At 38.8% G+C, this 18191-nt stretch overlaps 1 protein-coding gene across 2 annotated transcripts in view; it reads left to right on the forward strand.

Annotated features, from left to right (window-relative positions):
* AQR (aquarius intron-binding spliceosomal factor) overlaps positions 1-18191 on the forward strand; it is a 106386-nt gene that overhangs the window by 39473 nt on the left and 48722 nt on the right. For both annotated transcript variants that reach the window (XM_084631724.1, XM_084631723.1), the window contains exons 16-22: positions 2600-2741; positions 3634-3812; positions 8166-8333; positions 8654-8823; positions 13836-14077; positions 16569-16715; positions 17250-17319. In XM_084631724.1, coding sequence (XP_084487850.1) covers positions 2600-2741; positions 3634-3812; positions 8166-8333; positions 8654-8823; positions 13836-14077; positions 16569-16715; positions 17250-17319 — 1118 coding nt within the window. The remainder of the gene's footprint in view (positions 1-2599; positions 2742-3633; positions 3813-8165; positions 8334-8653; positions 8824-13835; positions 14078-16568; positions 16716-17249; positions 17320-18191) is intronic.

Raw genomic sequence — 18191 nt, forward strand, 5'->3', positions numbered from 1 at the left:
CATGTTATAAGAGTTTTCACGCTTTCACAGTTCATAAACAAAGGTGTAAAACTGGGACAGTAGTCAAGTGAAAGTATTAAATGTATAAAGCCCTTTGTTATGAATATTTACCAATATTTTTTTATCCTCTTCCCCCCCCCCGGAAAATGTCTGGGTTTTAAAAAAGACAGAGGGTTTTACCAGTTAAATCCCCCCCCCCCCCCCCCCGGGAAGTTTGGCTTTTTTGGGACCTGGGAATTTTTTGTGGGGGAAGCAGATGGGGCTCTTTCAGGTGGAGGTGGTGGTACTCGTGGGCTGCAGCCTTCCACTCCTCTCCTCATCCTGGCCCTTCGGTATGATTCTGTTTGCTTCCTGTGCACAGGAGGGGAGTTAGAAGAGCAGGGAACTGGGTCCTGGCAGTTGAGACCACCTGGCCATTATATGGAGAGGAAGGCTTCCTCACCTGCCCTTTGGTGCATACCTCCTCTCCCCCCCCCCCCCCCAAGCGGTTTGTTTTGTTTACCAATTTTCTCCCATTTTTAAATAAAACCTTTTAAATTCCTGGGAAGCTAAAATTAAAAACCAAAAACAGAAGGCCTTCTAAATGAGCAATGTGTAAGAACTTGAGTTGCGGAGCAACACTAGTATTTCCATAGTGTAGGCTAAAAATGCAGCTATTTATTTTGGAGAGACAAGGTGAGTAAGGTAGTAACTTTTATTGGCCCAAACTTTTTTGTTGGTGAGAGAGACAAGCTTTCAAACTACACAGAACTCTTCTTGAGTTCTGAGAAAAGTACTCAGAGTGTCACAGCTAAATACAAGGTCAAACAGATAGAATAGCATAAGTAGTAAGCACATATTCTGAAGGACCGTTTAAGGTTAAGTAGCCTATTATCCTGGGACTGACATGGCTACAACAACATTGCTATTTATTTTGGGCTTTCTGTGCCCAATTTTTAACACACTTAGGTCTCCCTCCATTAGCTTGACTTAATTAAAACTAATCCATCCACTTGAAATTTCATAGGAATGATTTTATGCCAACGTGGAAATGATTTGGGGCTAATTGGGCAGGGTATTTGAGGGAGAAGATGGCTTGAAGTATGCAGTGAACTCATTTCTAGAACATTTTCGTATTGTGGTTTGTTGTTGGTTTTTTGGTCCCATGGTAACTCCATGAGCTTGGCTCAGATAGAAACTCCAAAATTTATTCAATCTCCAAACCTGGTGCCAATGATATTTGGGGAGGTTGTTGCTGTCATTATTTAGCTGTTTAAAAGCATTTTCTGCATAAAATATAATCTCTGGAGCCAGACGGAGCTAAGTATGGGTGGTTACAATGCTGGGAAGATACGGTAGGGAATTGTGTGCTGGGTGGGAGGTGTGTGGTTTTTAGTTGACAAGTGAGAGGGATAGTACTTAATGGGTGAGTACAGTATGGACAATGAAGGGGGCCCATTAAGTAGAATAGGTACTTCTCTCATAGATAAATTCTCTCCTCCTGCCCCTTCTATTCCCTCTGCATAGCTCTATCAACAAAAATGTATCAGTTACTTCAGGAGGGGGAAAACATTGAACACTAGCACAAATCTTAGTCGCCAAAGCACCTTTACTCTGCCCCATATCACTATTGCCATGATATATCCAAAATAGAGAGAACCCTATCCTCAAATACTTTTACTATATTACTGACAGGAAAATTAAAGTTGACCTTCAGATAATTTTTTTTCTGCTGCTTCATAATGTCTATAGAAGCACAGAAAGCAGGTGGATTTTTTCCTTTTTTTCCTTCAAGTGTATTGTTAATGTCAAGTTTGGCTTTGTCTTGTTTTATGAGAGGGTTTCTGGTAGGTGTTGGTAATGGTTATTGTGAGCCCTAATAAAGTGAAGGAATCATGGTGAAGAATCTTTGGACAAAGCAGCTCTTTGTTAAATGTTATTTCTTCACTGAAAATAAAGAGATCAACTTAATAATAGTAATAAAAAAACTTCCTCCCTTTTTCAGTTGCTCAGCCTTCACTCTCTTGGCTCTAGTTCTCTAGTCATCAGTCTTCCAGCCTAGAAAGGCTGAAGTTCTAATGTAAAAATAAACAGAATCCACCCGCCTCATTTCTTTTTTTTTTTGGTTTCTGGCGAAGAAACCATCTGACTTGTCCACAGCATGTGTCACTGGACCAATTCTTCTACATCAGAAACCTTTTGTGGGAATTGTCCAGTATGGTTGTCCTAACTGTGGTCACTTCTGGTGAAGATTTTTTTTTTTTTAACCAATGACTGCAAATAATTTGCTATGGTAATGCAAAGACACGTGTCTTTTAAGTACGACAGTTGCATACAGAGAAATGGTCAACAAGAATAAAATAGTACAGTTAGATCGCTTGAAGGTGATTTACAAAGGGGGGGGAAATGGCCTTTGTGCCACCCCCTCCTTCCCCCCCTTTTTTTGGTGTAGTATGTGGCTTTAGAAGAAAGTATTTAAATCTTGTCATATCATGACTAAAGCATAATGATAGAATTGTATATAGTGTTTATGAATACGTAAAACCAATGAATTTGTTACATTAATAGACAGAAGATGGATTTAATGTTTTTTTTTTTTTGTTTTTTTTTTTCCCCTTAGGCTGCCTGGCTCTTCCTAAACTGAATTTACAGTTTCTGACTCTTCATGACTACCTTCTACGGAACTTTAATCTCTTCCGCTTAGAGTCTACATATGAGATCAGACAGGACATTGAGGATAGTGTCAGTAGGATGAAACCTTGGTAATATTTCTGTATTAACTAAAACAAACCAAACACCACAATGTAGGAAGTAGCTAAAGCTTTTTGGGGAATAAATAATTAGTGATGTCTATAATATAAAGTGGATATAGTCATGTAAGTAGTAACCAACTGTTTCCAGTTGTTATAAAGGTATAAATGTGGTGTTCCATAATCTCTTCTAAAATACTGCTTCATGCAAGATTAATCTTCTAATAATATTATTAAAATATATTCTGGGTATTGATGCCCACGAAGAATGCTTGTGACCACTATGTGCTGACTAGTATTTTTTTAGTAACATTGAGACCTTATTTGTGTTAAGTGTTAACCACAAACTTCACTGTATTAACAATTGTTCTTAATTGTTGATCATTTGTATCAGTGGTATGGATGTGGAGTACTGGTGGGATTTTCACAAGTATTCCGTATTGGCCTAATTGTGCTCCCAGTGAAATCAAGATGTTATCACTCACTTCACTAGGAGCAGAGTTACACTGGTGCTGAGTGCTTTTGAAAATCCCACCTATATGTCACCATTTTCTGTAGTGCATAGGGTGTACTCTCCCTTTCATACCCATTAAATCTTTCTGTGGTGGTCTCATCTTCTCTCTTTCTTTGAATGACTGTTTTTGAAATGTCATCACAAATTTTACCTTCACACAGGAGATGAGAATATGAAATAAAAATGTTAGTTTACATTATATGTTGATTCTTTGATACAAGATATGCTGAAATTTCGTGCCTTTTAAATTCTTCCTCGTGTCCCTTACATATTGAGCTGATGATGTGGTTTTTAAATTATTCAGCAGTTTAAAGAAAATCTGAGTGCAGCAATGGTTGATGGTTCTAACACACTATTGATTTTTTTTTTTATTATTATTTTTTTTTTTAGGAAATCCGAATATGGAGGCATTGTGTTTGGTGGATGGGCTCGAATGGCACAACCCATTGTGTCTTTCACTGTGGTAGAGGTGGCAAAGCCCAACATTGGTGAAAACTGGCCAATGCGAGTACGAGCAGATGTTACAATTCATTTGAATGTCAGAGATCACATCAAAAATGAATGGCAAGGTGCTCATTTTTATTTCAGTAATGAACATTCCATGCCTATTGTAGATACAGTACTATCAGAATTTGGGATAAGTGTAGAGCTCTCATAATATTGTAGTGTTAAAGTACCCTGATCCTACTCAATATTATGGCACAAAAGTAGCTACACTATTAAGGTTGGTATACGGAGTTCAGTTTTAACAGATTTAAACCTTTATTTTGTAAAAATCTAACTAAAATATAAAAAAACCCAAATATAAACTTTGAATATTTTTGTGGTGCTTTGAAAAATAAATTGATATAGGAAAAAAATAAGAGTTCAAAAATCACCCTGGTGGATGATCTCCTTCCCCCTCCTCCCCCCGATCGCCTCACTTTTCTTTGTACTTTTTTGAAAGAAATCTAAAATACCACTTCTGCTGATTTCTAGAATATTAGTTATAGATAGGTTGTGTTTGTCTGTAGAGTGCTTTATAACCTTTTATCTACAGTGGAAATTTATGTACACGAAACTGAATATGCCACATTTTAATTGACTATAAATCTGCTGTATCTCAAATGCTGTAACTTACTTTTGGGTGCAAATAAAGGAGAGAGAGACTGAGACTTTATAGCCTAGGAGAACATTCCCTGAGCTGGAAAAGAATATGCCAAGAATTCAAATCTTACCGCTTAACTGCTGTTAAAATTCTCATACAGTTCTCTAAAGCCATCAACTCCAACCTAGAAGATAGTTAGGGAATAGCCACTGAATGCTTTACTCTTAATACATACAACGAAAGGGGTGGTTGGAGGCTAATCACATAATGGGTGTTTAAACAAATCTCTAAGCAAATATGATTTTCTATAATCCCCTCTCAGAACCCATTCCTCTATATTGTGATTCACGCCATTAATGGAAATAGCACATTCTTTGTAGAATACTAACATCAGCATTGCATTCTGTTGTTTGAACTTTCCACAGCCCTAAGAGGTTTTTACCTAGTATTTGGCAGTTGGCATTGTGATTGTTCCATAGCAGTCCATAAAAATAAAGCAGGAAAACTTCTGTAAAATGAAACCCTAGGATGGGTTGTCAGCAGTTTTAATTGAACGTGGGACTTCTGGACCTAAAAACCTGATCTTCTACTGCCTGAGCTAAAAGAACTAGCTCTGTTAGTTCCATCAGTAGCAGACTCAAACTGTCTTCTGTGAAACGACAGCCATTCTCCATCTAGGCAAGGCAGAAAGGAGCTGTTCCTAACGGTCTTCCATTCTCTTTATTCTGGCTCATGTACTTCGCTTTAAATAATCAGTTCTCTCCCTCAGCTCTGCAAGATAAAGCCCCGCTAGCTTTTCACCTATCACTACAGGATTCTACAGTAATCTTTCACCTGAACGAGAACCTACATAGTGTTTTTCATCCTGTTCAAAAGCTGTCCCCTTTCTGATGTGTACATGTGGTGCTCGCCAAAGTAACAACCACAATTTAAGCCATTGTCAGAACATACTTTCCACCTTTTTTTAGCTGAGTGGTAGTTGCATAAAACTCTGAAAATCAAGTTTGTCGTGATGGCAGCAGTGCCCTGTTCTGTCGTCTGTTCGTTAGACAGCTGAGAACTACACAAACCAAGGAAACTTGGCGCAGGCCTATACTACTAAGTTTTCTTGGCATAGACTATGTTGGTCAGGGATGTGAAAAAGCTACACCATCTAGCCAACGTAGCTATGCTGGAAAAAAACCCTCTGTAGACACTGTAGAAGCTTGATAGACAAATGCTTCTGTCATTTAGCTAATGTCGTTTGGGGAGGTGGAGTTATTATGCTGGCAGAAGCACTCCTCCTCAAGACATATGCTATATCTAGACAAGGCTTGGGTGTCACTTTTGCAGAAGTAGTAGTTGAAAATCTTAATTTTGTTTACATCTCTGTATGTACTGATTTAGAGACGTTTATTTGCATTGACTCTGAAAAGGAAATATGTCTCCAAAATAAAAATGGTCTCTGTCTATACTGTTGGAATAATTAACATGAAAAGTGAAAGTGTCTGCAGCGTGTGGGGGTAATGATTTTACATAAGATCTGCCTTCAGTATTTATTTTTTAAAAAAGCTTGCCATAATATTTTTATATTGTATGATTTACTTTAATGGGATATCAAGATGGAAAACTCCATAGGTCACTTTAAAATCCTCTAAAACTTTGAGAAATAAAGGTCTAGTCTACACTAGCGGGGGGGGGGGGTCGATGTAAGGTACGCAACTTCAGCTACGAGAATAGCATAGCTGAAGTTGACGTACCTAGATAGACTTACCGCAGCGTCTTCACGCTGGTGAGTCGACTGCCACCACTCTGCCGTCGACTTTGCTTGCACCTCTCGCGGCGCTGGAATTCCGGAGTCGACATGAGAGCACTCGGGGTAAATTTATTGAGTCTAGACTAGACGAGATAAATCGACTTCCGATATATCGATTGCTATCCGGCGGGTACTGTAGACCTATCCGAGAGCCCTCCAAAATTAAAATTGTGGGATTATTTGAGTGAAAACTACTCAACTGGATAAGCATGCTGATAGCAAGCCCAACATGCTGAATATTTCAGTTGTATACCTTCTGTTACACCTTGACTCCATTCCTCTTGTAAAAGTAATACCCTGCTTGCTAACAAGAACAGAACAGACAAGTAGTGTGGAGAGATGGTGTGGCCTGCATGCTGGTAGTCTTCTTTGTTAAAGCTGTGGAGAAAATCTGATCCCTTTTATATTACAAGGGAATGGTGATGGGCTTTGACTTGATTAAAGTCAGTGTTTTTCCGGTTGTGCTTTTGAATGCTGTCAGGAATTGCCAGCTGGCACTGTGTAGCCTATGTTTCCTAGTGTAGTATCAGTAGGCAACACTTTGTGCTTAGGGAATTACACTTGAGTTGACCTTGTTGGCAAGCTGCATAGAAGCGATTATTCATATTCTGCAGTGACATTGACTGATAGTCCTTAAATTCAGTTAGAGCGAGATCTGTTAAATATGCTAGAGTTGGATAGTGTGTTGGCTATGTAGGCTGTCACATAGCACAAATGTTAAATGCAGAACATGCAGTAAAATGGATTGAGTTTATGGCAATAGATGCAACTTTTGGATTGTGATATGAGTTTAAGTCCCAGCTCAGATACGGCTTTGTAACATAGTAGCTTCTCAGTAGTATTAATAGATATTTCCATGTTCAGTTTATTGTTGTCACATGGAAAGGATAGGTACCTTATGTACAGTACAGTAAGCCAACTACAATGGTTATACAGTTTCAGATATTTCTGATCAATGACCTGTTATTGACTATCAATGGCAGCAAGGCAGAAGATGGACTAGAGTATTGTCTGAAAAGCAGGATGTCTGATGTATGCTGGATGTCTGAGAGGTTTGTGCTAGGAACTCAGACAAGTACCCTGAATCCACACTATTTATTTAAAAAACATTCTGCAGTCCTGGTCTCTCTCTTCCCTGATGTCTCCATAGATCGGTCTTTTTTTTTACACTTTCTTTGCAAAATAATTCATTCTAACTGTATTGTCTAAAGCTCCCCTGTCCTGTCTTTGCTCCTTGTTTTTTTCCACTTCCATCTTGTTTGTTGAGCAGAATCTTTCCAGAAGTCATTACTTGTATTTTTTTAATTAGATTTTTTTAAAAAAATAGTTCTCTGATTACCTGACCGTTTGGTCCAGTCTGGATTGGTTTTAGAGTATTAATTATTTGCATTACTGTAGCACAGAGGAACCTTAGTCATGGACCAAGACCCCACTATGCCAGGCGCTGAACAAACACAGAATAAAGACTGTCTGCCCCAAACAGCTTATGATAGAAGTATAAGACGAGATGCCAAATGGCTATAGAGAGGTGGGGGAGTACAAGGAAACAATGAGACAATACTAGTCAGCATTATAGGCAGTGGCCTTTGCATATCAGCAGTTGACAAGAGTTTTTTTTATAGGCATCATGACAAAGGAGAGTTTTGAAGGCGGAAAATTATAGAAATGTACAGTTGGAAGAGATTTAGCTAGGGAACTTGCTGAAACCCCTCTGTAGAGCACCAAATTTTCCTTACCTTTCTATAGAATTTTATTTAAAGTGTCTTACATAATTATCCCTAAATTTGGAAGTATTCTAGCCTAATTGTAGGATCAAAGACAGATTAAAAAAGACTGTTGATTCTATATCCTCTAAAAGCAGGACATAGTCCCCCAGTACAAATTATATTGACCACCAAAAGGATATGACACTTCATCTTAGCCAAAAGGTTCAAAAGAAGCTTGCCCGTTGTATACCTTTTCAATTGCTTGTTAAGGAACAAACACGACAGTTGTTGGTGAATAAACAAAATAACTCAACTTTTTCCTGTATTCAATCAGGTCTGCGCAAGCACGATGTTTGTTTTTTAGTTACGGTGCGTCCAACACAACCTTATGGCACAAAGTTTGATCGAAGGAGGCTTTTTGTTGAGCAAACTGGCCTGGTGTATGTCAGGGGTTGTGAAATCCAGGGCATGTTGGATGATAAAGGACGTGTCATTGAAGAGGGTATGATGATGCTTTTTAAACTATATGTACACCTATATAATCCTTTGGAAAAATAATGAACCATTCTATTAGCTGGTATGAATTGGCATAGCTCCATTTGGTCTGGTTTTTTAAAACAAAATAGGCCTATTTCTGAAAATATTAGAAATGGTATGGAAGCATGCCAATAAATCATACTTGTAAATATGAGCTTTAAAGTGAATTTATCTTAATTCTGTTTCAAATGATTAGTTTTCTCCTAAAAAGTAGTTCTTAATCTGCTTTCAACACTGTTTTTCTTGCTTTAATCTAGTTTTGATTTGTGTTTCAAATATGAACAGGACCAGAACCCAAACCAAGACTTAAAGGTGACTCAAGAACCTTTAGAGTATTTCTGGATCCTAACCAGTATCAACAGGACATGACAAACACAATCCAAAATGGAGCAGAAGATGTCTATGAGACATTCAATATAATCATGAGGAGAAAGCCAAAAGAAAACAACTTTAAGGTAAGCTACATTATAGCTGTTCTTAGGATAATAGTTTCCGAATGTGCTGAGTTGGAAGAATTGTTGAAATATACGTACTATATGTCATTGACTGAGATTGTTTTGCGGAAAAACGCTGGCTAGAATTTATTTCCCTAAACTGTTTAATGGCAATGTTGGTGCTGGATTAAAGAGTTTTGGGTCCTGGTACACAATGGAAATTGGGACTGCTCCCTGGGGTGTGGGATGCCCTGAAGTTGCGGGGGGTAATAAGGTCCAGCCCCCAAGAGTGGGAGGCTCCCAAGTGGGGTTGGATCCTGCCCTCGGGGGATGGGAGGCCCGAGGGTGGGGTGGTTGGAGGGCAGACCCACCCAACACTTACCCCAGAGCAGCTTCTGTCCTGCAGGGCTGGCCTGGCTCACCTCTCTGGCCCTGCCTCCTTCCCATCCTTGGGTTTTTGTGTGTGTAGGTGTCTTTGTTGCTCTCCCAACCCCCTGATGGTTGGGGACCCCCTGAGATGGGGGTCACTGTGCAGGTGCACTGAGTGCATGTTCATTTGCGTGTGGACAGTATGTTAAGTACAAAGAAAATTTTTAAAGATGCATCTTAAAAGTTATAAATGCTAGGAAACTTCAGCCAACCTCTGGAATGAACCTACACACAATTGAGAGGGTAATATTTACTGAAAGTCTGTTTATAAGTTTCAGACTACAAATATAAAGGTCACAAAAAATGGTGCAACTAGAAAACGGTACTGAGAAAAAGAGCCCTAAGTGGATACACATTTGGGATGTAAAGCAGATATCTATGGAGCTGCAGGGCTCTAGTGACAACTAGTGAACGAGACCAGCTGTGCCACCCCCTGCCCTCCCCACTGGGGTGGGCACCAGGCTCATCGGCAGCTGTCCCTGGTCATGCTAGTGTGTGCAAGCACCTCGCATGCTCCCGGACAGGAGACGCACACCACTGCGTGGAAGGAGTGGGCTGGGCACTGGCTTCTGCGAGCGGCTTCCCAACATGCTGCTGCTTTCACCACTGTATATCCATGGGTATAATTGTGTATCCGCGCAGGGCTCGAATGAGAAACCACTACACATTTTGTTAGATCATTCCCTTCTGCTTTGTATGCACTCTGTATCTTAATTTCCATTGTCTATCATTCCATATACTTTATAACACTCTGATATAGTTATCTTCAACGCACAGTCAACCCATGGCACTCCTTTCACACAATGCAGTCAACCTGTGGAACTCCTTGCCAGAGGATGTTGTGAAGGCTAAGACTATAACAGGGTTCAAAAAAGAACTAAATAAGTTCATAGAGGATAGGTCCATCAGTGGCTATTAGCCAGGATGGGCAGGGATGGTGTCCCTAGCCTCTGTTTGCCAGAAGCTGGGAATGGGCGACAGGGATGGATCACTTGATGATTACCTGTTCTGTTAGTTCCCTCTGGGGCATCTGGCATTGGCCACTGTTGGAAGACAAGATACTGAGCTATATGGACCTTTGGTCTGACCCAATATGGCCTTGCTTAAGTGAGAATCATATGTCGAGAAAAGCATTAAGCTCAGGGCCTGCTTAGTTTTGGACAAGCCAAGTATTCTTAAAGTTTAAAGCACAGTATTGATTTTCAAGCTTGTTATACTGTAAGAGCTTCTTTATCCTTCATTATGTCTCCAGTGCATATGTGCAGTGTTCCCTTTTGCTCTTTGCAGTCTTATCTCTGTCATTTGTTGTTTTGCTTTGGCCTTGAGGTAATGTTACATCACTTATCTGTTTAGATTTCTTATCATGTATCGCTGCTTATTATCCCCACTTGTTGTTTCTTCCACTTTATCTATGTTTTATTCAAAGTTCAGAGATTTTTAGTATTGACTTCTTCCAAGAGCTTGAGGACCTTTTCCTGCCACTCTGTTGCCAAATAAGGATGTGTGTCTTAGACTACTGTTGGGAAGAGATCTTGTGGCTAAAAATGCTCAGGTTAGCCATCTTTGGCTAATCTACTCTCTGAACTAGGGAGGTGATTCCCCTGCTTGCGTACGGATACCCCTGCTAGCACGGGTATAAACAGCAGTGTAGCTGCACTACCATGGATAGCAAAGGCATAGCTGAGCCGTGCCCAGCACAAACCTGTGATATAGCCCTTGACTTACCTCTTGTACAGATTGTCATTGTTCAGAGAATGTTAGGATAATGTAAGAGAAAGGAAACTATTTTAAATCTTAATTTCTAGCCATTGTGCCATGAGCACAAAGTGCTGAAGAGAAACACATCTTAGTTCAGCTCTTTTCTACTTACCGTAGTTTTTGTCGTTTTAAATAAGTCCAAATTGAGGAAAGAATTCTTGTGAGAGTGCATTTTGTAGGAGTTGACATCATTGCTCAACATCTCAGCTGCTGCTGCACCAGTTAAGAGTGAAGATAGCTTCCTGTTATCAATTGGATATTCAAACACCTTCAGATTTGAAAATAAACAGAAAAACCAAAACAGAACATTAAGTAAGGTGTTTATGTGCATTCCACTGCCGGAGTGCATGGTGCAAATATAAACCAAAGGGAAATTGCCATTGAATAGATATGGTAGGATTCCATTAGAAATATGTATATCCATGGATTACAAAGTTGAGTGAAATTCTAGTTTTCATAGGGGATTGTGGAATATGATCTGTGAAGCTGCTTAAGGAGGGAGGCAAAAAGATCCTGCTCTTTTTAATATGATATGATATGGAAGAGTGTATCTGAAATGAGACTGGCTCGTGACTCATTTTTTAAAAACTATGCTTACAGTTGCAAAGCGAAGCACGAAAAGTCAGAAAATTATTAAATTAATGTTGTTTGCAGATCACTTTTTACTTAAATATTTTTTCATCGACACCAAAAAATCTTACGTTCCTACTGGCGTCATAGCAGCAGTTAATTCCCAGATCTGCATTGTGATGCAAATAAAGAAATAAAACAAAGTTCATTTGATCTGTAATGGATACTTTAGTTTGGTCTGTGTTTGGCAAGGGATGGAAGTGTAATTTTTAGTTTTGTACGGGGTATTTACAACCAATGGACAGACCAAAAAAAAATCAACTGCACAAAGCATTACTTGTTGTTGTTTTTTTTCCTTAATTTCACATTTATTCAATTAAGTCAAAACACATAATTAGCTGTTAGCTTTTCATAAATTGGAGTACAGATTATCCATATCTATTGTATACTTCTCACCAGCTTCAGCCAGTTAACAGAAAGCAAGGTATTACTCTAGAATGATTAATGTTAAAAATGTATCAGGCAGATAGCCTGATTTACGCTAGGCCTGCAGGGGAGAGAGCAGCCAAAAAAACCTGTGCAATATAGTAAATTAAGCAAATATGACAGCAGCAGAAGTGCAAACATAATCGGATGGCTAGATATGATAGTCAGCACTTCTCGGTCAGCAGTGTTATATTACTTGGATTATTTTACCAAGTTTACGTGCACAGACATTGTGAATAATTCATCAAAGTAATATTTAACATTAGGTCCCCCACTAATATTAGGAACATATTTCTACACTTTCCACCCAAAGACTGAATATAACCATTTAGAAGGATAATCTGGGATATCCCTGTGTTGTAATTAGTTGTGCTGCTTCTGAGAAATAAGATCTCACTAAGTTCAAAATTATGCAAAACCACACAATCTATTCCTTTCTCTCTCCCATCATTAAGTATCATTATCCTCTAGATGTGACATTTTATCTGCTTTTGACTCATCTCAGAAGAAGTTTGAGGAAACATCTAAGGCATCGTGTACTGGCATCTCTGTGAAGTAATGAATATAAACCAGTCCTTAACTTTACAAGCTCTTCCGATTTCTCTTTTGAGTTGCTTGTCCTCCTGATACCGTGGGCTATTAAAGTTGAGAGAAGTGAAATAAGAATTATAAATTGACCTACTCCTAATATGCATTTAAGTTGCTTTATGAGCCAGGAAATTTTCTGTCATTTATACCCAGAATGAAATTCCAGATGTTTCCTGCTGATTTGTGCTTCTCAATTGGCTTAAACTTCTGAGTACTTGTACCGTGTGTATTGTATGCACTCAGATGATGCTTAGGAGGGCAGACAGCTTTACACAGCTCATATAATTTTGCTTTTTGAGCTAAGGACTGGTTTTAGATTAATAACTTTTCAGGGACACTGGTACTAGACTGTTAAGTGAATTATGAAAAAAAGTCATCCTGAGGGATCCACAACTCCAAAACGTACAGTACTGGAACAGTGCTCAAGCATTAAATTACATCGTACCTCAGGTTAGTGGAAACACTGAATAGGAAGATCAGTAGTTTCTAAATGGAACAGTTGTTATAAAAATAACGCTATCTCATCCTTGTGTTCCCAGTTTATTCCTGGTCTGTAACTTATATCTCAAAAGAATTTTGTGTGTGTTTTGTTTTGTTTCCATGTTTTTCTGCTTCTGACACCTTTCCCATCCATAAGGATTCTGGAATAAAAACTTCCTGGAAATTTCGATTCTGATGTTTGAAGCAGAATAAAATACAGCATGCCCATCTGTAGATACAGTATATTTGCTTTGCATTATTGAGAAAAGAAAAGCGTCATTATTAGTAAATTCAGCATTTAATGGTCAAACACACAGGATACACAGTTACAGCATCAAAGTGCCACTTTTAAATAATCACACTTCTAAGACCTCTGGCACTTCACTGATGATGGTTGGTGGCACTGTACAGACACCATTGTGAACCAAATAATCCATTGTTTCATTTGGGCTAAATTAGCTCTCACTAATAGGATAATTCAGTATTTAGACTGTTCTGCTTGAATATTGACATTTTGTTGAACAGGCTATGTAATGACATCAGCAGAAAATATAGCAACTGATTCAATCTAACCAAACACCTGTCCAGTGGAAAATAACGTTTTTTTCTCTGAAACACACTGGGATGCTGGAGTAGTTCAGAGATTTAATCTTCAGTTTGTTATATTGTGATGATAAAGGATGTCACTTTTACTGATTCATCTTCTGTTTTGTCACTCACAGGCTGTTCTGGAGACTATTAGGAATCTGATGAACACAGACTGTGTGGTTCCTGATTGGTTGCATGACATCATCCTTGGATATGGAGACCCAAGCAGCGCTCATTATTCAAAAATGCCAAATCAGATTTCTTCTCTGGATTTTAATGACACCTTCCTATCCATTGATCACTTAAAAGCCAGTTTTCCTGGATATAACATAAAAGTAACTGTTGACAATCCAGCTCTACAGAAACCCCCTTTCAGGTGATCTAAGAATCTCAGATGTACTTGGTCTCAGATAGTCTGAACAGATAATTCTCCAATTAAATCATGGTATAAATCTAAGTCATTTCAGTTTTATTCCTAAAAAGTACTATAGTGAAGCTAGTACTGGAAAACTAAGTCAGTTTAGTTCAGTGACTCAAGTATGTTCTTTTGCCTGAGAAAATAGCTTGTAAGAGCTGCTATTGTAATGTATTATTAATATGTAATATTGAAGTGGCATCCAAAGGCCAAAATTAGGATCAGGATGTTATTGTGCCACACCCTATATAAATGTATATGAAAACATTGTCCCTGACCCAAACAATTGACAATCTATAGGGGAAAATGATATATGAAGGGTGGGGTTACAATCTCTGTGTGTGTGTGTGTATATCTTTTACATTTGACATCTTTTCTATCATAAATATAAAAAGTGTCAACTGTTCCTATCTGTCAGTCTAGCTATCATTTAATTAGATGTGTGTTTTGGCAGACATGAGTTTTGAAGGATGTAAAGTGGGGGAGAAAGACAGTATCTTATGGATCTGTAGTGGGCAATGTAGAATAAGGCACCCAGACTACTTATTATCTATTTGTATTGTGGTCATGGCTGGCAGCTTCAGTCAAGGATGCAGGGCCCCATTGTGCTAGGCACTATACACACACACAAAGATGATTCCTGGATCTAAGATCTTAGTCTAAGTATAAGGTGATGGAATAAGTTGGGGAGAAAGGGAGGTGCAATATAATAATGGGAAAATATATATGTGTGAGAAACTGTATACAACCAGTGGGTGAGGTGCAAGATATGTTCTAACACAGTGACTCTCAAACTTTTTTACTGGTGACCCCTTTCACATAGGAAGCCTCTGAGTGCGACCCCCTCTTATAAATTAAAAACACTTCTTTTTAATATATTTAACACCACTATAAATGCTGGAGGCAAAGTGGGGTTTGGGTTGGAGGCTGACAGTTCACGACCCCCCCACATAACCTCACGATCCCCTGAGGGGTCCTGACTCCCAGTTTGAGAACCCCTGTTTTAACATCTAGAAATTGCATTCTGTAGTTTCATTCGAATAAATCTCAAAATGCCATGTAATCTTTATTTTAATTTCTCTTGGGAAATGAATTGTAAGGATTTCCTGACTTTAGAGGAATAGAAGTCCATTAAAGGCTTTCAAAATGCTGCTTCATCTGTAACATCTGATGATAGATGTAGTCTCCACATAAAGAGAAGATGAGAGCACTTATTGCCTATCACGGATTTCTCCTTTGATTTACATAGCCCTTGCCACAAAAAGAAGCCCTTCACCTTAATTTATTGTCCCATTACATTGTAAAGATATTTCTTACTAATATGCTGTACCATGAAGAGGTGTCTGTTAAATACAATATTAAATGGAATTGGAGGATGCAGGAGCTCTTGTGCTAGTGTCCTAAAAATAATGTAGGTGATCTGCAAGGAGACACTACTACAAGGAGTGAAGTATCACCAATGTTTACAGAAGAGTCCATTGCTTCTGTCTGTAGAGTGTCTATTATTTTCTATCATTAGTTTATATTGACCCATACCTACATCTCTGCTCCCCCACTCCCTCTGTGTTATTCCATAGTATCTCACCTTAACTATTCGTTCATATTATCTCCTTTTCCAATTCTCTACCTTCTACCCCATGTCTTATGACTAGAACACTTTCCCTGTCCTCATTTGCAAAGTACACGTACTCTCGACCTCTGTTACTCCTTAAAACCAACCTCTTCAACCACATCCTTTTGTGCCTCATCAATAATCCCACATTTTCTCTCTCCTGGATTGTTGTACAATTGTCTTGTCTTGAGTAGAGCTGGCCGAAACTCCGGTTTTGGTTCAGGAGAAGTTTTGGTATTTCCAGATTTGTTTTTGGTTCAAATTTGGAACCAAACCAAAATTACCAAAATTCCGTGGCAAACCAGAGATGCCTGAAAAATTGGTTTTGGAAACACCAAAATACTGTGTTCCTGAGACCAACTGAATGAAATTGACATTCATGTCAATTTCCTAATTGCTACTTCTGAATAGTAGCCATAAAATTGAAAAGAATGTCAGTTTCATTCTGCTGGCACTTTCAGGGCTGGTAGGCTCCCTGCTGTGGAGCTTGGAGCCTAGAAGTTTTAGGACTGGCTCCCAGGGTCTGGGGCCATGTGGACTGCCCAGTGTTGAAGACCCCAGGGTTTTCAGATTTCTGGGGCAGCTGGCTGCACAGGTTGTCCTACTCCCAAGTGGGGAATAGACTTGGTGAAACATTTGACTCCAATGAATCAGCATTTTCCAACCCGGTCTAGTGTTGAGTTTTGTCTTACAGGTTGTAAGATCTTTGGGAAATGGACTGGCTTATTTATGTATATAGAGTGCCATGTCATTTGATGGAGCTCTAAAAATGTATATGAAAGACTATCTGACCTACTTGTGAAGGAAATGAAGTTGAAACTTTACAAATATGTTTTACAGGATAACTTTCCCACTAAGGGGAGGAAAAGGGAAGAAACGGAAAGAAGAGGATGGGAATGAAGAAAAGGCTGAAGAAGCTAAAATCTTAATTGTGGAACCTCATGTTATTCCCAACAGGGGACCATATCCATACAATCAACCCAAACGGTAATACTGTTATAACTTTGTGCCTATGCAAATACATAAGTAACAGTCCAGTGTCTGGGAGACCTAACAGTTTGTTGTAGGTTGCAAATGAGTTTCCATATTGGTTTGGTTACACAATCAAAAATAATTTCTGCATATAAAACAATCAGAGAATATTTATTCTATATTTATTTGTTTATTTTTTTCAGTAGGTAGTAGAAGTGAGCTAGACTGAATTAAACAGGAGTACTTGTGGCACCTTAGAGACTAACAAATCTATTAGAGCATAATTTGTTAGTCTCTAAAGTGCCACAAGTACTCTTGTTCTTTTTTCGGATACAGACTAACATGGCTGCTACTCTGAAGACTGAATTAAGGCCGCTTAATTGTGAGTGAGTGTCCACAGGAGTTTAATGCGGTTTAGCTAATCCATTTTAAATTCAGACCTTTAGTTAATTTGGATTAATTTTTTTGAATGCCCCATGTAGACAGTCCCTTTAAAAACACCTTTTTTATATTTTCTGCATTTACTGAACTTATTTTTGTTCGTTACAGGAATACTATTCAATTTACTCATACTCAGATTGAAGCTATACGTGCAGGAATGCAACCTGGGCTGACTATGGTAAGGGCAATAATTATTAAGAGTTGTTACCATATTTCTTGTTGAAAATTATGCTGTTTAAGTTTAGGAGAGAGTCTCCGAAGAGCAGGTAACTTCCATTTTCTATGTCTACTATAATTGTTTTTTTGTGTTTTCTTCCTACCAGCAGATAAAGAAAAGGAAACACCCAATAACATCCTCTCCCTTAAACAAAAAGCAAACAAACCGAAAAAACCTCTGAATAGAATTCTGTCCTGTGTTCCAGTGGTTGGGGATTCTTTCTGGATCTCTGAATTGACATGCATGTGTGTGTTTGGGTATGGCGGTGGGGAGGGAGAGGGAGATTACTAATTTTAGAGTATAGTGATTCTGTGCCGAATTTATGACTGTTTTGGTTGTATTTACAGTAATTGCAATATCTTGGGCCTGATGCAGTACCCGCTGCATGCAATGAAAGCCTTTCTGTTGACTTCAGTGAGTTCAGTCAGGCCCCTCAGGAGAATTTCAGTTCCATGCTTCCAAAACTGAGGACATAATCTATAGTATTGAATTTGATTTTGCTTGAATGTAGTCATGACCAATGAGGGGTTTACAGGAGTCACAGTTCTTAATAAGTAAATTTTCTGCTCATAAGTGTCTCTTTCGCCAGCCAGCTGTTCTCTCCTTAAATTAACTACTCAGAATACCTCACTGACTCTTCTTTCTCCACACCACTGTTCAACAAGGAGATTGAGTGTCTAGACACTCAATGCTGCTTTTTGAAATTAGGCTTCATGCTACCTTTGCTTTCCTGTCCATCTCTTCTTATGTAGCACACAAACACAGAGGAAGGAAAGAAAATGGAACTTTACTTATTTTTTACTCTTCTTCCAGTGCTCGCTCATGTCAATTCC

Source organism: Lepidochelys olivacea (assembly GCF_965140295.1).
Source record: "Lepidochelys olivacea isolate rLepOli2 genome assembly, chromosome: 6".
Taxonomy (NCBI): Eukaryota; Metazoa; Chordata; order Testudines; family Cheloniidae; genus Lepidochelys; species Lepidochelys olivacea.